General features: G+C 44.9%; 1 protein-coding gene across 1 annotated transcript in view; it reads left to right on the plus strand.

Moving 5' to 3' along the window:
* Positions 1-1,173: 1,173 nt before the first annotated feature.
* LOC115124451 (rho GTPase-activating protein 20-like) overlaps positions 1,174-26,174 on the plus strand; it is a 32,413-nt gene continuing 7,412 nt past the window's right edge. Inside the window, 7 exon segments of the mRNA XM_065024091.1 lie at positions 1,174-1,652; positions 22,736-22,821; positions 24,188-24,358; positions 24,677-24,826; positions 25,245-25,286; positions 25,800-25,968; positions 26,090-26,156. Of these exon segments, the coding sequence (XP_064880163.1) occupies positions 1,557-1,652; positions 22,736-22,821; positions 24,188-24,358; positions 24,677-24,826; positions 25,245-25,286; positions 25,800-25,968; positions 26,090-26,156 (781 nt within the window). The 5' untranslated portion in view covers positions 1,174-1,556.

Raw genomic sequence — 26,174 nt, forward strand, 5'->3', positions numbered from 1 at the left:
ACACGCCTCTCTGCCTTTTTCTGTCTGGAACATTGGCTCATTAGGGAAGCTGATTAAATCGATGGGACGAGGGTCGGGCCAACCACTGGAGGGAGAAATGCTGTGCTGGGATGAACATGAAGAGAGGGAGGAGGAGATGAAGGAAGACTAACACAGAAAGAGGTGGAAGGACGGACGGGAAGTATAGGGCTGTTGGCAGAAGGGAAAGAGGCATGGACAGAAAGAGTGTGGGGAGTTGAGGGAGAGAGGGATAGGCAGAGTGGGAGAGAAAGATAGGAATGTAGTGTTAGTGATTGTAGTTGTCGGCTCTGAGGGCTCTTCGCCACATGTTTTGGCTGTGCAGGGAGACCAGACGTTCCTTCCTAATGGAACCCTACAGAGCACAGGCGAAAAGCCACTCAAAGCCTCTATCTAATGAAATGACATAATGTGTCTGCGTGCCTGAAAAAGAGGGGATGTCAAGAGAAGTTAGGAGGGATGTTACTTTTTCTCTTTTAAATTTCAAACATATTTTTAATTGAGGACTAATTAGGTTCCAGGAAACCGGCCCTCAAGATTAAAGGAGAAAGTGGAAGTGTCAGAGAGACAATAATGAGGGTATGTTGTACTTTCTATGTGTGCTGTCTGCCCAACAGCCCAAGGCATTTCATTATCACTCTCATTCATCTAATCATCTGATTTTCTGAACCACTTTAAATGGGGCTATGATTGTGATTGGTTTGGGGAGCACACACTGCCCTGGTTCTTCTCACTTTAGCCCAGTTTGTGCTCCACTTCTGTCTGATGCTGCAGTAAAATGGATTTTATTACATTCTTTCTTTTCTTTTTTTGAAACCGAGTTCCAAGTTCTACAAAGTTTTGGGTCCCATTTCTTATCTCCTACTCTTATTATGACAGTGGGCACAGCGCCCTCTTGTCTATTACACTGACCACCTGTTAATGAATGTCTATCATGTCTAATTCCTGCTGATCATGATAATAACAATAGCGGTTTTCACTAACAAGTCTAAACTTCAAAGCTCACCTCAAGTCTTGGAATAATACAACAAGCACATACGATTTTTTTTGTTGTCAAGCTTGTAACATAGTCCCACTCTCATTGAAATGTTACCTGGTCCATTTTCCCTCAGATATTTCCCTTAAAAAGAACAAACGCTTCTCTACCAGACCACGTCTGCAGTAGGACCCAGGGGCCACCGAGGCGCCGACTCCACAGGGCTCACGAGCTCGTGTGTAAAGAATTGACACAGCCAATTTGTTTCAGTGTGTGGAGAGCCTGAGTGAGGTGCGTGCATAGAGGACCTATAACTTGTGAAGATGTGCATGGCTTAGACAGTTCGTTTTCAACACCAGACAACTGAACTCTCATTTTCAACCACGACGGGCATAATACCGTATACAGATCCTGTGCGTACTTTATTTATATTTCTTTCGCACATGCACAGCGACGCATGGGTGGAATGCTTCTAACGAATAAGGACTTTTATGGAGTTTCATAGCTTTGGGAACAGTAGAGCGCGGTTGCAGCTCCCCTTTTCCCACGCAACTCTACCTGGATGGAAACCATGTCACCACAGCAACAGAACGAGCTGAGCCGCAGGACTTCACTCACCGGCGAGTCCAAGACCAGCACGCAACATGAACACAAGAGGGTAAATTAACGTCATAGGCCAAATCATGTGTTTTTACGCATTCATTCCCTATTAATGTGTGTGATTGTTAAGCGTTTCAAAACAGTGAATATACTTTTTTGGTCAAGGAGCTTATTGCAACTGTGTTGTGTTGCGCGCTCTGTGTCCCGTAGCGCACGGGCTCACGGGGATTGCCGGTGCTATGTTCAGACTCATGGTGTTCGCAGGAGGAGGGAGTAAATCTCCGTTAAACCGAACCCTCCGGTTAAGATACTAATCAGAATATCCATAGACAGACCCAGGAATTAGGCCTATGCAACTCAGTTATTTGCTGAAAACAGCACTACTTGTTGCATAGCCATGCGAAAAAGTGACATTTCAAAAGCGTTTCAATGCTCTGAAACCATTGATCTTATGCAGTATATCAAATATGACATCTTCGTTTGAAACCTTAGGCTTTTACCATATAGCGAACTGTAGGTTATTATAGGACAATGATCAACAGTTGGAGTGTATAGATTCCCCCTCCGCAGTCTTCTGAATCAGTAGTTGTGGTGTTTGTGTAAAAGCTGTGGTGTTCTGTAGCCGGATATTCCAGTCTCTGGCACCACTATAGTCTCTGGCTGCGTGGGGACTGGCATCCTTTTGCAGTAGGCTTTACCCACTGCTCTGCTTTGTGTGGAAATATCAGCTATAAGCAAGCCTGCCATTAATACCCTGACTGCTTCAGTAATTGATAGTTTTAATAACTATTTAAATTATCTGTCCAGTCACAAGACCTACAGTGCATTCAGAAAGTATTCAGACCCCTTGACTTTTTCCACGTTTTGTTACGTTACAGCCTTACTCTAAAATGTGTTAAATTGTTTTCCCCCTCATCAATCTACACACAATACCCCATAATGACAAAGCAAATGTATAAAAAATATAAATTGGATATATGACATTTACATAAGTATTCAGACCCTTGACTCAGTACTTTGTTGAAGCACCTTTGGCAGTGATTACAGCCTCAAGTCTTCTTGGGTATGATGCTACAAGCTTGGCACACCTGTATTTGTGGAGTTTCTACCATTCTTCTCTGCAGATCCTCTCAAGTTCTGTCAGGTTGGATGGGGAGCGTCGCTGAACAGTTATTTTCAGGTCTCTCCAGAGATGTTTGATCGGGTTCAAGTCCGGGCTCTGGCTGGGCCACTCAAGGATATTCAGAGACTTGTCCCGAAGCCACCCCTGCGTTGTCTTGGCTGTGTGCTTAGGGTCTTTGTCCTGTTGGAATGTGAACCTTTGTCCCAGTCTGAGGTCCTGAGCGCTCTGGAACAGGTTTTCATCAAATATCTCTCTGTACTTTGCTCTTTTCATCTATCCTTCGGTCCTGACTAGTCTCCCAGTGCCTGCCGCTGAAAAACATCCCCACAGCATGATGCTGCCACCCTAACGATAGGGATGGTGCCAGGTTTCCTCCAGATGTGACACTTGGCATTCAGGCCAAAGAGTTCAATATTGCTTTCATCAGACCAAAAAATCTTGTTTCCTCATGGTCTTAGAGTCTTCAGGTGCCCTTTGGCAAACTCCAAGAGGGCTGTCATGTGCCTTTTACTGAGGAGTGGCATCCGTCTGGCCACTCTACCACAAAGACCTGATTGGCAGAGTGCTTCAGAGATAGTTGTCCTTCTGGAAGGTTCTCCCATCTCCACAGAGGAGCTCTGGAGCTCTGTCAGAGTGACCATCGGTTTTTGGTCACCTCCCTGACCAAGGCCCTTTTCCCCTGATTGCTCAGTTTGGCCGGGCGGCCAGCTCTAGGAAGAGTCTTTGTGGTTCTAAACTTCTTCCATTTAGGAATAATGGAGGCCACTGTGTTCTTGGGGACCTTCAAAGCTGCAGAAATGTTTTGGTACCCTTCCCCAGGTCTGTGCCTCGACACAATCCGGTTTCAGAGCTCTACGAACAATTCCTTCGACCTCATAGCTTGGTTTTTGCTCTGACATTCTCTGTCAACTGTGGGACCTTATATGAACAGGTGTGTGCCTTTCCAAATCATGTCCAATCAATTTAATTTACCACTGTTGGACTCTAATCAAGTTGTAGAAACATCTTAAGGATGATCAATGGAAACAGGATGCATCCAAGCTCAATTTCTAGTCTCATAGCAAAGGGTCTGAATACTTATGTAAATAAGGTATTTCTGTTTTTTGCAAACATTTCTAAAACCTGTTTTCGCTCTGTCACTATGGGGTATTGTGTGTAGATGAGGGAAACATTTTTTTGAAATCAATTTTAGAATAAGGCTGTAAGGTAACATAATGTGGAAAAGGTCAAGGGTTCTGATTACTTTCCAATGCACTGTATATTACTGTGTATAACTGTCATTACTAATGTAGTATAGATGCCTTCCTTATAACCAGTAGTGACAGCCGATGTCATCACAGGATAGGTCCTAACTGTTTAGGTCAGCTGATTTGGCTGCTGACCAGCAGGCTAGATAACCCTGATGGGCTTAACATAAATAAGTGGTCCGTTGAGGAAACATGATTATGCCTAAAGTCATGACACAAGTCATTATCTGTACAGTTCAGAATAACATGTTATTTAGCTGTTTACTTTGAGATAGAACAGGCAATGCTTTACATTGTTGCCCATGTGCCATGTATTAATAATAACCAACTACTCTGGTAACCGGGGTTGGGGAGTAACAGATTACATGTAATCCGTTACATGGAAGGGATTACAACAAAACGGTAACTGTAATCCGTTAACAGCAACAACAAACAATGTAATCAGATTACAGATACTTTTGAAAAACTAGATTACTTTGAGGATTACTTTTAAATTCAGAAAGGGATGTTTGCAAAACAAATCTTTGACTCTTCTCTGTTTTCTCAATGACACTCAAATCGGCATTGAAAAAAGGCGCAAATTTAAGTTTGTTCCACCTGAGCGAGACTGACCACAAGTCAGAGACCACTAGGATGACACACCAAATGTGTTTGATGGATCGTGGGAAAAGAGCAGGAATAGGTTTTTATAGGTTACAGTCCAAGCTGTGTCTTCCAATGGTGCGACTGCTGTCGGCATCCAAAGATGATCCAACTTGAATAAACGCTTGGAGGTCAGGATGACAGCAGTGGTTGTAGTCTACGGCCATACAGATATCACTTATTATTGATATCTACCTAGCTCAATGATGTGAATCACACTGCTGCTCTCTCATTTTAGATATCTGCGCCACATCTAAATGGGTATTTGAACCCAATAATGGTTGAATTCAATAAGTTTAAGCTGCCTATCAATCATCAGTTATTGTTTTTGAAACCAGTGGACAGCCAGTGAAAAATGTGCTCTTGCAACAGCTACATAGTGCAGATCCAAACCTATGGAATAAAAGTGGGGATTTTATTGCTCAGTCAAATTCATGCTGGTAAAAAGAATAATAATCCATAGGCCTACTGGACACATGCTCAAACTTGCACTTTTGATAGACTTAAACGTGGCAATCTGTAGTTGCCATTTTTGGACTTATTTTTACATTAATATATATCATTTATATAATTTAATGTTCTTAATATAATTGTATTATTATATGTAGTAGAAAGCGATGGGTTAGGAGAAGCCTACATAACCAACCGATAAAGTAAAATGTAACATCCATATATGGCCAGCTATGTAAACTTTTAACATTGATTTATCCTGCAATAGATGTCATTCAATTGGTAACATACATTTTTGTCTTCTTCTAATGCCTCTTAAGGGGAAAGTCATCTAAAAGTAACTGAATGTAATCAGACTGCGTTAATGAGTTTGGGTTATCCAAAAGTTAGGTTACCGATTACAATTTTGGACAGGTAACTAGTAACTGTAACAGATTACATTTAGAAAGTAACCTACCCTGCATGCTGGTAACATGTTGTAATGCAATTAATCAGCTGTACATTGGTGACCTCAGATGAGGCATGACTGACCCCAAAGTTGTACACAGGGTTACCTGTCGATTTCACAGAGGAATAACATCTGATTTACGTATTCACTTTATATTTTTGACCTTCATCATCCACCCTCTAATCCAATTTGGACTCCCAATTAATGAATGGCATTTATTGTCCCTCAAAAGGAAAGTCTCTCCAGAGCTCCCTACAGTCTACACCTACAGTACATTACAGGAGACATCCCTCACTGAGAAAGAACCCCAGTCCTCTCCTGTCAGAGGGGACACCTCAGCCCTGTTATATAATTGAAACCTCCATTGTTAATTTCACTTCCCTCAAACTGTCTGTTTGGAGGCCATTCTAGCGGTGACTGCTGACACCAAAGTTGATGGCGAGTTATCGCATACATCTAGTGTAAATGTTATCTCTTTACCTCGGACTTGTGCAATGTTTAGGCTGCACCACAGTACGCTTTTTAACCAATGTCTAGGCTGCACCACAGTACGCTTTTTAACCAATGTCTAGGCTGCACCACAGTACGCTTTTTAACCAATGTCTAGGCTGCACCACAGTACGCTTTTTAACCAATGTCTAGGCTGCACCACAGTACGCTTTTTAACCAATGTCTAGGCTGCACCACAGTACGCTTTTTAACCAATGTCTAGGCTGCACCACAGTACGCTTTTTAACCAATGTCTAGGCTGCACCACAGTACGCTTTTTAACCAATGTCTAGGCTCACCACAGCTTTTTTAACCAATGTCTAGGCTCACCACAGTACGCTTTTTAACCAATGTCTAGGCTCACCACAGTACGCTTTTTAACCAATGTCTAGGCTGCACCACAGTACGCTTTTTAACCAATGTCTAGGCTGCACTACAGTACGCTTTTTAACCAATGTCTAGGCTGCACCACAGTACGCTTTTTAACCAATGTCTAGGCTGCACCACAGTACGCTTTTTAACCAATGTCTAGGCTGCACCACAGTATGCTTTTTAACCAATGTCTAGGCTCACCACAGTACGCTTTTTAACCAATGTCTAGGCTCACCACAGTACGCTTTTTAACCAATGTCTAGGCTGCACCACAGTACGCTTTTTAACCAATGTCTAGGCTGCACCACAGTACGCTTTTTAACCAATGTCTAGGCTGCACTACAGTACGCTTTTTAACCAATGTCTAGGCTGCACCACAGTACGCTTTTTAACCAATGTCTAGGCTGCACCACAGTACGCTTTTTAACCAATGTCTAGGCTGCACCACAGTATGCTTTTTAACCAATGTCTAGGCTGCACCACAGTACGCTTTTTAACCAATGTCTAGGCTGCACCACAGTACGCTTTTTAACCAATGTCTAGGCTGCACCACAGTACGCTTTTTAACCAATGTCTAGGCTGCACCACAGTACGCTTTTTAACCAATGTCTAGGCTGCACCACAGTACGCTTTTTAACCAATGTCTAGGCTCACCACAGTACGCTTTTTAACCAATGTCTAGGCTCACCACAGTACGCTTTTTAACCAATGTCTAGGCTGCACCACAGTACGCTTTTTAACCAATGTCTAGGCTGCACTACAGTACGCTTTTTAACCAATGTCTAGGCTGCACCACAGTACGCTTTTTAACCAATGTCTAGGCTGCACCACAGTACGCTTTTTAACCAATGTCTAGGCTGCACCACAGTATGCTTTTTAACCAATGTCTAGGCTGCACCACAGTATGCTTTTTAACCAATGTTTAGGCTGCACCACAGTATGCTTTTTAACCAATGTCTAGGCTCACCACAGTATGCTTTTTAACCAATGTCTAGGCTCACCACAGTACGCTTTTTAACCAATGTCTAGGCTCACCACAGTATGCTTTTTAACCAATGTCTAGGCTCACCACAGTACGCTTTTTAACCAATGTTTAGGCTGCACCACAGTACGCTTTTTAACCAATGTCTAGGCTGCACCACAGTACGCTTTTTAACCAATGTCTAGGCTGCACCACAGTACGCTTTTTAACCAATGTCTAGGCTGCACCACAGTACGCTTTTTTTAACCAATGTCTGTCTAGGCTGCACCACAGTACGCTTTTTAACCAATGTCTAGGCTGCACCACAGTACGCTTTTTAACCAATGTCTAGGCTCACCACAGTACGCTTTTAACCAATGTCTAGGCTGCACCACAGTACGCTTTTAACCAATGTCTAGGCTGCACCACAGTACGCTTTTTAACCAATGTCTAGGCTGCACCACAGCTGCACCACAGTACGCTTTTTAACCAATGTCTAGGCTCACCACAGTACGCTTTTTAACCAATGTCTAGGCTCACCACAGTACGCAATGTTAGGCTTTTTAACCAATGTCTAGGCTGCACCACAGTACGCTTTTAACCAATTTTAACCAATGTCTAGGCTGCACCACAGTACGCTTTTTAACCAATGTCTAGGCTGCACCACAGTAGGCTTTTTAACCAATGTCTAGGCTGCACCACAGTACGCTTTTTAACCAATGTCTAGGCTGCACCACAGTACGCTTTTTAACCAATGTCTAGGCTGCACCACAGTATGCTTTTTAACCAATGTCTAGGCTGCACCACAGTATGCTTTTTAACCAATGTTTAGGCTGCACCACAGTATGCTTTTTAACCAATGTCTAGGCTCACCACAGTATGCTTTTTAACCAATGTCTAGGCTCACCACAGTACGCTTTTTAACCATTGTCTAGGCTCACCAAGTAGGCTCACCACAGTACGCTTTTTAACCAATGTCTAGGCTCACCACAGTACGCTTTTTAACCAATGTCTAGGCTGCACCACAGTACGCTTTTTAACCAATGTCTAGGCTGCACCACAGTACGCTTTTTAACCAATGTCTAGGCTGCACCACAGTACGCTTTTTAACCAATGTCTAGGCTCACCACAGTACGCTTTTTAACCAATGTCTAGGCTCACCACAGTACGCTTTTTAACCAATGTCTAGGCTGCACCACAGTACGCTTTTTAACCAATGTCTAGGCTGCACCACAGTACGCTTTTTAACCAATGTCTAGGCTGCACCACAGTACGCTTTTTAACCAATGTCTAGGCTGCACCACAGTACGCTTTTTAACCAATGTCTAGGCTCACCACAGTATGCTTTTTAACCAATGTCTAGGCTCACCACAGTACGCTTTTTAACCAATGTCTAGGCTCACCACAGTATGCTTTTTAACCAATGTCTAGGCTCACCACAGTACGCTTTTTAACCAATGTTTAGGCTGCACCACAGTCACCACAGCTTTTTAACCAATGTCTAGGCTGCACCACAGTACGCTTTTTTAACCAATGTTTAGGCTGCACCACAGTACGCTTTTTAACCAATGTCTAGGCTGCACCACAGTACGCTTTTTAACCAATGTCTAGGCTGCACCACAGTACGCTTTTTTTTAACCAATGTCTAGGCTGCACCACAGTACGCTTTTTAACCAATGTCTAGGCTCACCACAGTACGCTTTTTAACCAATGTCTAGGCTGCACCACAGTACGCTTTTTAACCAATGTCTAGGCTGCACCACAGTACGCTTTTTAACCAATGTCTAGGCTGCACCACAGTACGCTTTTTAACCAATGTCTAGGCTGCACCACAGTACGCTTTTTAACCAATGTCTAGGCTGCACCACAGTACGCAATTTTAACCAATGTCTAGGCTGCACCACAGTACGCTTTTTAACCAATGTCTAGGCTGCACCACATGCTTTTTTAACCAATGTCTAGGCTGCACCACAGTACGCTTTTTAACCAATGTCTAGGCTGCACCACAGTACTTTTTAACCAATGTCTAGGCTTTTACGCTTTTTTAACCAATGTCTAGGCTGCACCACAGTATGCTTTTTAACCAATGTCTAGGCTGCACCACAGTATGCTTTTTAACCAATGTTTAGGCTGCACCACAGTATGCTTTTTAACCAATGTCTAGGCTCACCACAGTATGCTTTTTAACCAATGTCTAGGCTCACCACAGTACGCTTTTTAACCATTGTCTAGGCTCACCACAGTATGCTTTTTAACCAATGTCTAGGCTCACCACAGTACGCTTTTTAACCAATGTTTAGGCTGCACCACAGTACGCTTTTTAACCAATGTCTAGGCTGCACCACAGTACGCTTTTTAACCAATGTCTAGGCTGCACCACAGTACGCTTTTTAACCAATGTCTAGGCTGCACCACAGTACGCTTTTTAACCAATGTCTAGGCTGCACCACAGTACGCTTTTTAACCAATGTCTAGGCTGCACCACAGTACGCTTTTTAACCAATGTCTAGGCTGCACCACAGTACGCTTTTTAACCAATGTCTAGGCTGCACCACAGTACGCTTTTTAACCAATGTCTAGGCTGCACCACAGTACGCTTTTTAACCAATGTCTAGGCTGCACCACAGTACGCTTTTTAACCAATGTCTAGGCTGCACCACAGTATGCTTTTTAACCAATGTTTAGGCTGCACCACAGTATGCTTTTTAACCAATGTCTAGGCTCACCACAGTATGCTTTTTAACCAATGTCTAGGCTCACCACAGTACGCTTTTTAACCAATGTCTAGGCTCACCACAGTATGCTTTTTAACCAATGTCTAGGCTCACCACAGTACGCTTTTTAACCAATGTTTAGGCTGCACCACAGTACGCTTTTTAACCAATGTCTAGGCTACACCACAGTATGCTTTTTAACCAATGTTTAGGCTGCACGACAGTACGCTTTTTAACCAATGTCTAGGCTGCACCACAGTATGCTTTTTAACCAATTTCTAGGCTGCACCACAGTATGCTTTTTAACCAATGTCTAGGCTGCACCACAGTACGCTTTTTAACCAATGTCTATGCTGCACCACAGTATGCTTTTTAACCAATGTCTAGGCTCACCACAGTATGCTTTTTAACCAATGTCTAGGCTCACCACAGTATGCTTTTTAACCAATGTCTAGGCTCACCACAGTACGCTTTTTAACCAATGTCTAGGCTGCACCACAGTATGCTTTTTAACCAATGTCTAGGCTGCACCACAGTATGCTTTTTAACCAATGTCTAGGCTGCACCACAGTTTGCTTTTTAACCAATGTCTAGGCTGCACCACAGAATGCTTTTTAACCAATGTCTAGGCTGCACCACAGTACGCTTTTTAACCAATGTCTAGGCTGCACCACAGTACGCTTTTTAACCAATGTCTAGGCTCACCACAGTACGCTTTTTAACCAATGTCTAGGCTGCACCACAGTACGCTTTTTAACCAATGTCTAGGCTGCACCACAGTACGCTTTTTAACCAATGTCTAGGCTCACCACAGTACGCTTTTTAACCAATGTCTAGGCTGCACCACAGTATGCTTTTTAACCAATGTCTAGGCTGCACCACAGTATGCTTTTTAACCAATGTCTAGGCTGCACCACAGTACGCTTTTTAACCAATGTCTAGGCTGCACCACAGTACGCTTTTTAACCAATGTCTAGGCTGCACCACAGTATGCTTTTTAACCAATGTCTAGGCTGCACCACAGTACGCTTTTTAACCAATGTCTAGGCTGCACCCCAGTACGCTTTTTAACCAATGTCTAGGCTGCACCACAGTACGCTTTTTAACCAATGTTTAGGCTGCACCACAGTATGCTTTTTAACCAATGTCTAGGCTCACCACAGTATGCTTTTTAACCAATGTTTAGGCTGCACCACAGTACGCTTTTTAACCAATGTCTAGGCTGCACCACAGTATGCTTTTTAACCAATGTCTTTAACTTTTTAACCAATGTCTAGGCTGCACCACAGTACGCTTTTTAACCAATGTCTAGGCTGCACCACAGTACGCTTTTTAACCAATGTCTAGGCTCACCACAGTACGCTTTTTAACCAATGTCTAGGCTGCACCACAGTACGCTTTTTAACCAATGTCTAGGCTGCACCACAGTACGCTTTTTAACCAATGTCTAGGCTCACCACAGTACGCTTTTTAACCAATGTCTAGGCTGCACCACAGTATGCTTTTTAACCAATGTCTAGGCTGCACCACAGTATGCTTTTTAACCAATGTCTAGGCTGCACCACAGTACGCTTTTTAACCAATGTCTAGGCTGCACCACAGTACGCTTTTTAACCAATGTCTAGGCTGCACCACAGTATGCTTTTTAACCAATGTCTAGGCTGCACCACAGTACGCTTTTTAACCAATGTCTAGGCTGCACCACAGTACGCTTTTTAACCAATGTCTAGGCTGCACCACAGTACGCTTTTTAACCAATGTTTAGGCTGCACCACAGTATGCTTTTTAACCAATGTCTAGGCTCACCACAGTATGCTTTTTAACCAATGTTTAGGCTGCACCACAGTACGCTTTTTAACCAATGTCTAGGCTGCACCACAGTATGCTTTTTAACCAATGTCTAGGCTGCACCACAGTACGCTTTTTAACCAATGTCTAGGCTGCACCACAGTACGCTTTTTAACCAATGTCTAGGCTGCACCACAGTACGCTTTTTAACCAATGTCTAGGCTGCACCACAGTACGCTTTTTAACCAATGTCTAGGCTGCACCACAGTACGCTTTTTAACCAATGTCTAGGCTGCACCACAGTACGCTTTTTAACCAATGTCTAGGCTGCACCACAGTACGCTTTTTAACCAATGTCTAGGCTGCACCACAGTACGCTTTTTAACCAATGTCTAGGCTGCACCACAGTACGCTTTTTAACCAATGTTTAGGCTGCACCACAGTACGCTTTTTAACCAATGTCTAGGCTGCACCACAGTATGCTTTTTAACCAATGTTTAGGCTGCACCACAGTATGCTTTTTAACCAATGTTTAGGCTGCACCACAGTACGCTTTTTAACCAATGTCTAGGCTGCACCACAGTACGCTTTTTAACCAATGTCTAGGCTGCACCACAGTATGCTTTTTAACCAATGTCTAGGCTGCACCACAGTATGCTTTTTAACCAATGTTTAGGCTGCACCACAGTATGCTTTTTAACCAATGTCTAGGCTCACCACAGTATGCTTTTTAACCAATGTCTAGGCTCACCACAGTACGCTTTTTAACCAATGTCTAGGCTGCACCACAGTATGCTTTTTAACCAATGTCTAGGCTGCACCACAGTACGCTTTTTAACCAATGTCTAGGCTGCACCACAGTACGCTTTTTAACCAATGTCTAGGCTGCACCACAGTACGCTTTTTAACCAATGTCTAGGCTGCACCACAGTACGCTTTTTAACCAATGTCTAGGCTCACCACAGTACGCTTTTTAACCAATGTCTAGGCTGCACCACAGTACGCTTTTTAACCAATGTCTAGGCTGCACCACAGTACGCTTTTTAACCAATGTCTAGGCTGCACCACAGTACGCTTTTTAACCAATGTCTAGGCTGCACTACAGTACGCTTTTAACCAATGTCTAGGCTGCACCACAGTACGCTTTTTAACCAATGTCTAGGCTGCACCACAGTACGCTTTTTAACCAATGTCTAGGCTGCACCACAGTATGCTTTTTAACCAATGTCTAGGCTGCACCACAGTATGCTTTTAACCAATGTCTAGGCTCACCACAGTATGCTTTTTAACCAATGTCTAGGCTCACCACAGTACGCTTTTTTTTTAACCAATGTCTAGGCTCACCACAGTATGCTTTTTAACCAATGTCTAGGCTGCACCACAGTACGCTTTTTAACCAATGTTTAGGCTGCACCACAGTACGCTTTTTAACCAATGTCTAGGCTACACCACAGTATGCTTTTTAACCAATGTTTAGGCTGCACGACAGTACGCTTTTTAACCAATGTCTAGGCTGCACCACAGTATGCTTTTTAACCAATTTCTAGGCTGCACCACAGTATGCTTTTTAACCAATGTCTAGGCTGCACCACAGTACGCTTTTTAACCAATGTCTATGCTGCACCACAGTATGCTTTTTAACCAATGTCTAGGCTCACCACAGTATGCTTTTTAACCAATGTCTAGGCTCACCACAGTATGCTTTTTAACCAATGTCTAGGCTGCACCACAGTATGCTTTTTAACCAATGTCTAGGCTGCACCACAGTATGCTTTTTAACCAATGTCTAGGCTGCACCACAGTATGCTTTTTAACCAATGTCTAGGCTGCACCACAGTTTGCTTTTTAACCAATGTCTAGGCTGCACCACAGAATGCTTTTTAACCAATGTCTAGGCTGCACCACAGTACGCTTTTTAACCAATGTCTAGGCTGCACCACAGTACGCTTTTTAACCAATGTCTAGGCTCACCACAGTACGCTTTTTAACCAATGTCTAGGCTGCACCACAGTACGCTTTTTAACCAATGTCTAGGCTGCACCACAGTACGCTTTTTAACCAATGTCTAGGCTGCACCACAGTACGCTTTTTAACCAATGTCTAGGCTGCACCACAGTATGCTTTTTAACCAATGTCTAGGCTGCACCACAGTATGCTTTTTAACCAATGTCTAGGCTGCACCACAGTACGCTTTTTAACCAATGTCTAGGCTGCACCACAGTACGCTTTTTAACCAATGTCTAGGCTGCACCACAGTATGCTTTTTAACCAATGTCTAGGCTGCACCACAGTACGCTTTTTAACCAATGTCTAGGCTGCACCACAGTACGCTTTTTAACCAATGTCTAGGCTGCACCACAGCTTTTTAACCAATGTCTAGGCTGCACCACAGTACGCTTTTTAACCAATGTCTAGGCTGCACCACAGTAGCTTTTTAACCAATGCTTTTTAACCAATGTCTAGGCTCACCTTTTTAACAGTAGGCTGCAGTTTTTAACCAATGTTTAGGCTGCACCACAGTACGCTTTTTAACCAATGTCTAGGCTGCACCACAGTATGCTTTTTAACCAATGTCTAGGCTGCACCACAGTACGCTTTTTAACCAATGTCTAGGCTGCACCACAGTACGCTTTTTAACCAATGTCTAGGCTGCACCACAGTACGCTTTTTAACCAATGTCTAGGCTGCACCACAGTACGCTTTTTAACCAATGTCTAGGCTGCACCACAGTACGCTTTTAACCAATGTCTAGGCTGCACCACAGTTTTAACCAATGTCTAGGCTGCACCACTCTTTTTAACCAATGTCTAGGCTTTTTAACCAATGTCTAGGCTGCACCACAGTATGCTTTTTAACCAATGTCTAGGCTGCACCACAGTATGCTTTTTAACCAATGTCTAGGCTGCACCACAGTACGCTTTTTAACCAATGTCTAGGCTGCACCACACCAACGCTAGGCTTTTAACCAATGTCTAGGCTGCACCACAGTACGCTTTTTAACCAATGTCTAGGCTGCACCACAGTACGCTTTTTAACCAATGTCTAGGCTGCACCACACATGCTTTTTAACCAATGTCTAGGCTTTGCTTTTTAACCAATGTCTAGGCTGCACCACAGTATGCTTTTTAACCAATGTTTAGGCTGCACCACAGTATGCTTTTTAACCAATGTCTAGGCTGCACCACAGTATGCTTTTTAACCAATGTCTAGGCTGCACCACAGTACGCTTTTTAACCAATGTCTAGGCTGCACCACAGTATGCTTTTTAACCAATGTCTAGGCTGCACCACAGTACGCTTTTTAACCAATGTCTAGGCTGCACCACAGTACGCGCTTTTTAACCAATGTCTAGGCTGCACCACAGTACGCTTTTTAACCAATGTCTAGGCTGCACCACAGTACGCTTTTTAACCAATGTCTAGGCTGCACCACAGTACGCTTTTTAACCAATGTCTAGGCTGCACCACAGTATGCTTTTTAACCAATGTCTAGGCTGCACCACAGTACGCTTTTTAACCAATGTCTAGGCTGCACCACAGTATGCTTTTAACCAATGTCTAGGCTGCACCACAGTACGCTTTTTAACCAATGTTTAGGCTGCACCACAGTACGCTTTTTAACCAATGTCTAGGCTGCACCACAGTATGCTTTTTTAACCAATGTTTAGGCTGCACCACAGTATGCTTTTTAACCAATGTCTAGGCTGCACCACAGTATTTTAACCAATGTCTAGGCTGCACCTTTTTAACAATGTAGGCTGCACCACAGTATGCTTTTAACCAATGTCTAGGCTGCACCACAGTATGCTTTTTAACCAATGTCTAGGCTCACCACAGTATGCTTTTTAACCAATGTCTAGGCTGCACCACAGTATGCTTTTTAACCAATGTCTAGGCTGCACCACAGTACGCTTTTTAACCAATGTCTAGGCTGCACCACAGTACGCTTTTTTAACCAATGTCTAGGCTGCACCACAGTACGCTTTTTAACCAATGTCTAGGCTGCACCACAGTATGCTTTTTAACCAATTTTAACCAATGCTTTTTCTAGGCTGCACCACAGTACGCTTTTTAACCAATGTCTAGGCTGCACCACAGCTGCACCACAGCTGCACCACGCTTTTTAACCAATGTCTAGGCTGCACCACAGTACGCTTTTTTAACCAATGTCTAGGCTGCACCACAGTACGCTTTTTAACCAATGTCTAGGCTGCACCACAGTACGCTTTTTAACCAATGTCTAGGCTGCACCACAGTACGCTTTTTTTCTAACCAATGTCTAGGCTGCACCACAGTACGCTTTTTAACCAATGTCTAGGCTGCACCACAGTACGCTTTTTAACCAATGTTTAGGCTGCACCACAGTACGCTTTTTAACCAATGTCTAGGCTGCTTTTTAACCACAGCTGCACCACAGTACGCTTTTTAACCAATGTCTAGGCTGCACCACAGTATGCTTTTTAACCAATGTCTAGGCTGCACCACAGTATGCTTTTTAACCAATGTCTAGGCTGCACCACAGTATGCTTTTTTAACCAATGTCTAGGCTGCACCACAGTATGCTTTTTAACCAATGCTTTTTAACCAATGTCTAGGCTGCACCACAGTATGCTTTTTAACCAATGTCTGCACCACAGGCTGCACCACAGTATGCCAATTTTAACCAATGTCAAGGCTGCACCACAGTATGCTTTTTAACCAATGTCTAGGCTGCACCACAGTACGCTTTTTAACCAATGTCTAGGCTGCACCACAGTACGCTTTTTAACCAATGTCTAGGCTGCACCACAGTACGCTTTTTAACCAATGTCTAGGCTGCACCACAGTACGCTTTTTAACCAATGTCTAGGCTGCACCACAGTACGCTTTTTAACCAATGTCTAGGCTGCACCACAGTACGCTTTTTAACCAATGTCTAGGCTGCACCACAGTATGCTTTTTAACCAATGTCTAGGCTGCACCACAGTATGCTTTTTTTTTAACCAATGTCTAGGCTGCACCACAGTATGCTTTTTAACCAATGTCTAGGCTGCACCACAGTATGCTTTTTAACCAATGTCTAGGCTGCACCACAGTATGCTTTTTTTAACCAATGTCTAGGCTGCACCACAGTATGCTTTTAACCAATGTCTAGGCTGCACCACAGTACGCTTTTTAACCAATGTCTAGGCTGCACCACAGCTTTTTAACCAATGTCTAGGCTGCACCACAGTTTTAACCAATGTCTAGGCTGCACCACAGTACGCTTTTTTAACCAATGTCTAGGCTGCACCACAGTACGCTTTTTTAACCAATGTCTAGGCTGCACCACAGTATGCTTTTTAACCAATGTCTAGGCTGCACCACAGTATGCTTTAACCAATGTCTAGGCTGCACCACAGTACGCTTTTTAACCAATGTCTAGGCTGCACCACAGTACGCTTTTTAACCAATGTCTAGGCTGCACCACAGTACGCTTTTTAACCAATGTCTAGGCTGCACCACAGTACGCTTTTTAACCAATGTCTAGGCTGCACCACAGTACGCTTTTGAACCAATGTCTAGGCTGCACCACAGTATGCTTTTGAACCAATGTCTAGGCTGCACCACAGTACGCTTTTGAACCAATGTCTAGGCTGCACAGTATGCTTTTTAACAGTACGCTTTTTTTTGAACCAATGTCTAGGCTGCACCACAGTACGCTTTTGAACCAATGTCTAGGCTGCACCACAGCTGCACGCTTTTGAACCAATGTCTAGGCTGCACCACAGTACGCAATGTTTGAACCAATGTCTAGGCTGCACCACAGTACGCTTTTTGAACCAATGTCTAGGCTGCACCACAGTACGCAATGTCTAGGCTTTGAACCAATGTCTAGGCTGCACCACAGTACGCTTTTGAACCAATGTCTAGGCTGCACCACAGTACGCTTTTGAACCAATGTCTAGGCTGCACCACAGTACGCTTTTGAACCAATGTCTAGGCTGCACCACAGTACGCTTTTGAACCAATGTCTAGGCTGCACCACAGTACGCTTTTGAACCAATGTCTAGGCTGCACCACAGTGCACCACGCTTTTGAACCAATGTCTAGGCTGCACCACAGTACGCTTTTGAACCAATGTCTAGGCTGCACCACAGTACGCTTTTTGAACCAATGTCTAGGCTGCACCACAGTACGCTTTTTAACCAATGTAGGCTGCACCACAGTTGCTTTTGAACCAATGTCTAGGCTGCACCACAGTACGCTTTTGAACCAATGTCTAGGCTGCACCACAGTACGCTTTTGAACCAATGTCTAGGCTGCACCACAGTACGCTTTTGAACCAATGTCTAGGCTGCACCACAGTACGCTTTTGAACCAATGTCTAGGCTGCACCACACGCAGTACGCTTTTGAACCAATGCTGCTCTTAACCAATGTCTAGGCTGCTAAGCGCTTTTTAACCAATGTTTAGGCTGAACAGTAGCTTTTGAAGACAATTTAGGCTGCACCACAGCTGCTGCTTGTCTGGCATGTCTGTACTGTCTAGGCTGCACCACAGTATGCTCTCCATCTCCACCCCTATCATACCTTTCTTTTCTCTAGGGCTCTCCATCTCCACCCCTATCATATCTCTCTCTTTTTTCTCTCTCTCCATCTCCACCCAGTATCATACCTTTCTCTCTCTCTCTTTCTCTCCATCTCCACCCCTATCATACCTTTCTCTCTCTTTTTCTCTGTTTCTCTCCATCTCCACCCCTATCATACCTTTCTTTTTCTCTCTGTCTCCCTCCATCTCCACCCCTATCATACCTTTTCTCTCCTCTTTTTAACCTCTCTCATACGCTTTCTCTCTCTCTGTTTCCCTCCATCTCCACCCCTATCATACCTTTTCTCTCTCTCTGTTGCCCTCCATCTCCACCCCTATCATACCTTTTTTCAATCTCTCTGCACCTCTCTGTTTCTCCTCCATCTCCACTCCAACCCTATCATACCTTTTCTCTCTGCACCAATCTCTCTCTGTTTCTCTCCATCTCCACCCCTATCATACCTTCTCTCTCTCTCTCTCTGTCTCTCCTCTCCATCTCCATCTCCACCCCTATCATACCTTTCCAATGTTTCTCTCTCTCTCTCTCTCTCTCCCACTCTTTAACCAATGTCTCTCTCTCTCCATCTCCACCCCTATCATACCTCTCTCTTCTCTCTCTCTCCATCTCCACCCCTTTTTTTTTTTTTTTTATCATACCTTTCAATCTCTCTCTCTCTTCTTCAATGTCTAGGCTCTCCATCTCCACCCCTATCATACCCCTTTCTCTCTTTTTCTCTCTCTCTCTTTCTCTCTCCATCTCCACCCCTATCATACCCTTTTTCTCTCTCTTTTTCTCTCTCTCCATCTCCACCCCTATCATACCTTTTCTCTCTCTCTCTCTCTCTCTCTCTCTCTCTTTCTCTAGGCTCTCTCTCCATCTCCACCCCTATCATACCTTTCTGTCTCTCTCTCTTTCTCTTCTCTCCATCTCCATCTCCACCCTATCATACCTTTCTCTCTCTCTCTCTCTCTCTCTCTCTCCATCTCCACCCCTATCATACCTCTTCTCTCTCTCTCTTTCTCTCTCTCTCTGTTTCTCTCTCCATCTCCACCCCTATCATACCTCTCTCTCTCTCTCTCTCTATCTCCATCTCCACCCCTATCATACCTTTCTCTCTCCATCTCCACCCCTATCATACCTTTCTCTCTCTCTCTCTCTCTCTCTCCTCTCTCTTCTCTCTCTCCATCTCCACCCCTATCATACCTTTCTCTCTCTCTCTCTCTCTCTCTCTCTCTCTCTCCATCTCCACCCCTATCATACCTTTCTCTCTCTGTTGCCCTCCATCTCTTCTCTCTCTCTCTCTCTCTGTTTCCCTCCATCTCCACCCCTATCATCTCTTCTCTCTCTCTCATCTCCACCTATCTCTCTCTCTCTCCATCTCCACCCCTATCATACTCTCTCTCTCTCTCTCTCTCTCCATCTCCACCCCTATCATACCTCTTCTCTCTCTCTCTCTCTCCATCTCCACCCCTATCATACCTCTCTCTCTGTTGCCTCCATCTCCACCCCTATCATCTCTCTCTCTCTCTCTGTTTCTCTCTGTTTCCCTCCATCTCCACCCCTATCATACCTTTCTCTCTCTCTCTCTCTTTCTATCCATCTCCACCCCTATCTGTTTCTCTCCCCTTCATCTCCACTCCCTATCATCTTCTCTCTCTCTCTGTTTCCTCCATCTCCACCCCTATCATACCTTTCTCTCTCTCTCTCTTCTTTCTCCTCCATCTCCACCCCTATCATACCTTCTCTCCCCTCTCTCCATCTCCACCCATATCATACCTTTCTCTCTTCTCTCTCTCTCTCTCTTCCTCCATCTCCATCTCCACCCCTATCATACCTTCTTTCTCTCTCGCTCTCCCTCTCTCTCCCTCCATCTCCACCCCTATCATACCCCTCTCTCTCTCTCTCTCTCTCTCTCTCTGTTTCCCTCCATCTCCACCCCTATCATACCCCTCTCTCTCTCTCTTCCATCTCCATCTCCACCCTATCATACCCCTATCATACCCCCTCTCTCTGTTGCCCTCCATCTCCACCCCTATCATACCCTCTCTTCTGTTTCCCTCCATCTCCACCCCTATCATACCCTATTTCTCTGTTTCCCTTCATCTCTCTATTTCCCTCCATCTCCACCCCTATCATACCCCTCTCTCTCTGTTTCCCTCCATCTCCACCCCTATCATACCCCTCTCTCTCTCTGTTTCCCTCCATCTCCACCCCTATCATACCCCTCTCTCTCTGTTTCCCTCCATCTCCACCCCTATCATACCCCTCTCTCTCTCCTCTCCATCTCTATCTATTTCCCTCCATCTCCACCCCTATCATACCTCTCTGTTTCCCTCCATCTCCACCCCTATCATACCCTCTCTCTCTGTTGCCCTCCATCTCCACCCCTATCATACCCATCTCTCTCTGTTGCCCTCCATCTCCACCCCTATCATACCCCTCTCTCTCTCTGTTGTTATCCCTCCATCTCCACCCCTATCATACCCTCTCTCTCTCTTTCCTCCATCTCTATCATCTCCACCACTATCATACCCCTCTCTCTGTTTCCCTCCATCTCCACCCCTATCATACCTCTCTCTCCTCCTCTCTCTATTTCCCTCCATCTCCACCCCTATCATACCTCTCTCTTTCTCTGTTTCCCTCCATCTCCACCCCTATCATACCCATCTCTCTCTGTTGCCCTCCATCTCCACCCCTATCATACCACCTCTCTCTCTGTTTCCTCTCCATCTCCACCCCTATCATACCTCTATCATCTCTCCTCTCTCTTTCTCTATTTCCCTCCATCTCCACCCCTATCATACCTCTCTTCTCTGTTTCCTCCATCTCCACCCCTATCATACCCTCTATTTCTCTGTTTCCTTCATCTCCACTCATATCATACCCTCTCTCTCTCTCTCTCTCTCTCTCTCTGTCTGTTTCCCTCCATCTCCACCCCTATTATACCCTCTCTTTCTCTGTTTCCCTCCATCTCCACCCCTATCATACCCTCTCTCTCTCTGTTGCCCTCCATCTCCACCCCTATCATACCCCTCTCTCTCTGTTGCCCTCCATCTCCACCCCTATCATACCCCTCTCTCTCTCTGTTGCCCTCCATCTCCACCCCTATCATACCCCTCTCTCTCTCTGTTGCCCTCCATCTCCACCCCTATCATACCCCTCTCTCTCTCTGTTGCCCTCCATCTCCACCCCTATCATACGCCTCTCTCTCTCTCTCTCTCTCTCTCTTCTCTCTCTCTCTATTTCCCTCCACGTCCACCCCTATCATACTCCTCTCTCTCTGTTTCCCTCCATCTCCACCCCTATCATACCCCCTCTCTCTCTCTATTTCCCTCCATCTTCACCCCTATCATACCTCTCTCTCTCTCTCTCTCTCTCTTCTCTCTCTATTTCCTCCATCTCCACCCCTATCATACTCCTCTCTCTCTCTCTCTGTTTCCCTCCATCTCCACCCCTCTCTCTCTCTGTTTCCCTCCATCTCCACCCCTATCATACTCCTCTCTCTCTCTATTTCCCTCCATCTCCACTCCTATCATACCTCTCTCTCTCTCTCTCTCCTCTCTCTCTCTCTGTTTCCCTCCATCTCCACCCCTATCATACCTCTCTCTCTCTCTCTCTCTCTCTCTCTCTCTCTCTCTCTCTCTCCATCTCCACCCCTATCACTCTCTCTCTCTCTTCTCTCTCTCTCTGTTTCCCTCCATCTCCACCCCTATCACACCTCTCTCTCTCTCTTCCACCCCTCTCTCTCTCTGTTTCCCTCCATCTCCACCCCTATCATACCTCTCTCTCTCTCTCTCTCTCTCTGTTTCCCTCCATCTCCACCCCTATCATACTCTCTCTCTCTCTCTCTCTCTCTCTCTCTCTCTGTTTCCCTCCATCTCCACCCCTATCATACCCCTCTCTCTCTCTCTCTCTCTCTCTCTCTCTTCTCTCTCTCTCTGTTTCCCTCCATCTCCACCTCTATCATACCTCTCTCTCTCTCTCTCTCTCTCTTCTCTCTCTCTCTGTTTCCCTCCATCTCCACCCCTATCATACCCCTCTCTCTCTCTCTCTCTCTCTCTTCTCTCTCTCTCTCTCTCTCCATCTCCACCCCTATCATACCCCTCTCTCTCTCTCTTCTCTCTCTCTCTGTTTCACTCCATCTCCACACCTAGCATACCCCTCTCTCTCTCTCTCTTCTCTCTCTCTCTGTTTCACTCCATCTCCACCCCTAGCATACCCCTCTCTCTCTCTCTCTTCTCTCTCTCTCTGTTTCCCTCCATCTCCACCCCTATCATACCTCTCTCTCTCTCTCTCTCTTCTCTCTCTGTTTCCCTCCATCTCCACCCCTATCATACCCCTCTCTCTCTCCTCCACAGAGGATGAAGTCTCTGAGCCATCGTCGACAGTCCGCTCCCTCTTTGGTCATCAACAAAGCCCTGACCAGATCCAGAACTTTCTCCAGGTATGTTGGGGGACCAGGGACATTTCACATAAACTAGGTGTAAAGGTCAAATCCTAGCTCAACAAAAATTACACAACTCAACGTTTCCTGCAAATCTCCCATCAATATCACACTCGGAGCTTGAGTTAAGTGGGTTTTCCAGTTAGGATTCAGCTCTCAAGGTAGAGCTCTAAGTCAACAGTTTCCATTCTATTTCTATGGTTCTCTCTTGGCTAGAGAAGTGGCCATGGGTTGTGATAATCATAGATTAGAGAGGTCTAGGGTCACACTGGCTGAACATGAGGAGACAGTCTGTGTGAGTTTGTGTGTGCGTGCGAGTGAGTGTCTATATGTTTGCGTGTGTGTTTTTGTAAGTGTGTGTGTACGTGCGTACCCTGGTCAAAATGAAGGAGACAGCAGTGCACTCTTTAAAAAAATAAAAACAGTTTCTTAGGCTCTCCCCATAGGAGAACCCTCTGTAGAAAGGGTTTCACCTGGAACCAAAAAGGGTTCTTCAAAGGGTTCTCCAATGGGTACAGCCTTTTAGGTTCTAGATAACAGCCTTTTTTTCTAAGAGTGTGTTATCAGTCTGAGTTAGCTGTTTGAAGGGACTGACCCAAACAGGGAGACAGACCAGACATCCTCCTCCCAGCCTGGATGTGTGACAGGGTCATTACTGCTTAGACGACCCCTGGGATTCTGAGCTGTGATTGAGAGGAGTGGAAGGAGCTGGACCAAGTTTTTAATTGAGTGAGAGTTGCGCCTACGTCTTCCAAATACTCGGAGGGGTGATCTCATAATCTGCACCACACTACAGACGCTTAACAGGAAGGAGTGGAACGACTTCATTACTAAGAGAGGAACAGAGTTTTTCCATCTGTTTGTGTGTGTTCACATGCTATGTCAAGGCAGTTGTGAAATGAATGGTTCACATTGATCTCCAGTTGTTGTTATACACACACACACACACACACACACACACACACCAAGCTCCTAGTCCTAGAGTGGTTCTCCTCTCAGGCATCGCTAATCCTCTCAGATAGCTAATCCATCCCAATCAGGATCTGGGATCTATTAATATCCCTGGCTTTGACCCTCTGTCCAGGGCAGTGAATAACCATATTAAAGACATACTGGAGGTGTGTTCATCCGCCCTGGTGACTACTAACCTAACTGACCCCTTTCACAGCAGGGTCACATTCCATTTAATCCAACAGTTCAACCACATGCCCCATAATGTTGATTCCCTGAACTAAAGTTCCTGCATACATTTTTTGACCTTTTTTAAAGATTGTTTCGGTTGTATAATTTGGTTAGGAAAGAATATATTTATTTATTCTGGAAAACTGTGTTTAGATTGGATGTATACCTGATATTTTCTCCCCAGAGAGAGCTTCCTGGTTCCTGTGTGTCCAGAGACGTGCCCATTGGTCCAGTCGTTCCTGTGTCCTGATAGGGTGTTCCTCCTACACGACCACGTCACGCTGAAGACAGGGCTGCAGACTCAGGACAGAGACCTCTTCCTCTTCACCGACATCCTCATCATCGCCAAGTCCAAGTAAGAGCGAGAGAGGGAGGAGGAAGGTGGGAGATAGAGGGGGTAAAGAGAGAGAAAGATGAGGAGGATGGTGGGAGATAGAGGGGGTAAAGAGAGAGAAAGATGAGGAGGATGGTGGGAGATAGAGGGGGTAAAGAGAGAGAAAGATGAGGAGGAAGGTGGGAAATAGAGGGGGTAAAGAGAGAGAAAGATGAGGAGGAAGGTGGGAGATAGAGGGGGTAAAGAGAGAGAAAGATGAGGAGGATGACAGAAGGGCAGTGAATGAAAATGAGTGTGTGTGTGTGTGTGTCTCTGACATCTGTTGTTTGTCATCCTCAGGTCTCCCACACACTTCAAGCTGAAGGCCCAGGTGTGTGTGGGTGAGATGTGGACAGCCCAGTGTATGGAGGACGTATGTGAGGGCAGCACCAACCCAGAGAGGAGCTTCGTCATGGGCTGGCCCACCTGCAACTGTGTGGTCACCTTCAGGTACACAACAGACATTCTGGGTCTGCACTCTGCACTGCTTATTTCTGAGCAGTGAAGCATTGCTTATATATACACAGCAGGGGAGGCTGGTGGGAGGAGCTATTGGAGGATGGGCTCACTGTAATGGCTGGAATGGGATTAATGGAACTGAGTCATGCATGTGGTTTTCATATGCTTGACGTGTTTGATACCGTTCCATTTACTCCATTCCAGCCATTACAATGAGTCTGTCCTCCTGTAGCTCCTCCCATCAGTCTCCTCCGATAAACATTATGACCGTTAAAGGTTGTATATATTTCAACCTGGTACATTTTTACAGGTGGTTCTATAAGTTGATGTAGAAAGTGTTTAGGTTCTTATTTGACATGTTTAGGTTGCTCGTGTTGTTGTTTTGACATTCATGGTTTATCTTTACCAGCTCTGAGGTCCAGAAGGAGAGATGGCTCTCCATGCTCAAAAGGTGAGCAACAGATAAGCCTTCATGGTTTATCTTTACCAGCTCTGAGGTCCAGAAGGAGAGATGGCTCTCCATGCTCAAAAGGTGAGCAACAGATAAGCCTTCATGGTTTATCTTTACCAGCTCTGAGGTCCAGAAGGAGAGATGGCTCTCCATGCTCAAAGGTGAGCAACAGATAAGCCTTCATGGTTTATCTTTACCAGCTCTGAGGTCCAGAAGGAGAGATGGCTCTCCATGCTCAAAAGGTGAGCAACAGATAAGCCTTCATGGTTTATCTTTACCAGCTCTGAGGTCCAGAAGGAGAGATGGCTCTCCATGCTCAAAAGGTGAGCAACAGATAAGCCTTCATGGTTTATCTTTACCAGCTCTGAGGTCCAGAAGGAGAGATGACTCTCCATGCTCAAAAGGTGAGCAACAGATAAGCCTTCATGGTTTCTTCTACTGTAAACGTATGTTGATGCGTGTCCAGTATGTGTTCTCCCTGTGGGCTGGATCCTAACTTTCCTGTTTTTCCAGTCGATTAAAAGAGGAGAAGGAAAAGGATGATCCTAAAACCATTCCACTGAAGGTGTTTGGGAAAGGCATCGGGAGTTGTGCTCAGGCCGTCAGTAAGACCTTGGGTGTCAGCAACTCCGATTCAACCAATGAGATTGTCCGACTCGCTCTTCAACAGTTTGGTGTCACGGTGTGTATAGAATCGAGAGATACTGTTTTTTTGTGTCTTATGTTGTTATCTTGACTAATGTAGTTTTTTTAGTGTTTTAGTTTATCTTGGTTCTTAGAATATCTTTGTCTGTGTTCCATAGAGCTGTGTGAAGGACTACCAGCTGTGGGTAAGCTCCAAGAGGGACAACGCCCCTTACCCTCTCATTGGTGAGATTCTAACTAAGG

This window comes from Oncorhynchus nerka, linkage group LG2, assembly GCF_034236695.1.
Source record: "Oncorhynchus nerka isolate Pitt River linkage group LG2, Oner_Uvic_2.0, whole genome shotgun sequence".
Lineage (NCBI taxonomy): Eukaryota > Metazoa > Chordata > Actinopteri > Salmoniformes > Salmonidae > Oncorhynchus > Oncorhynchus nerka.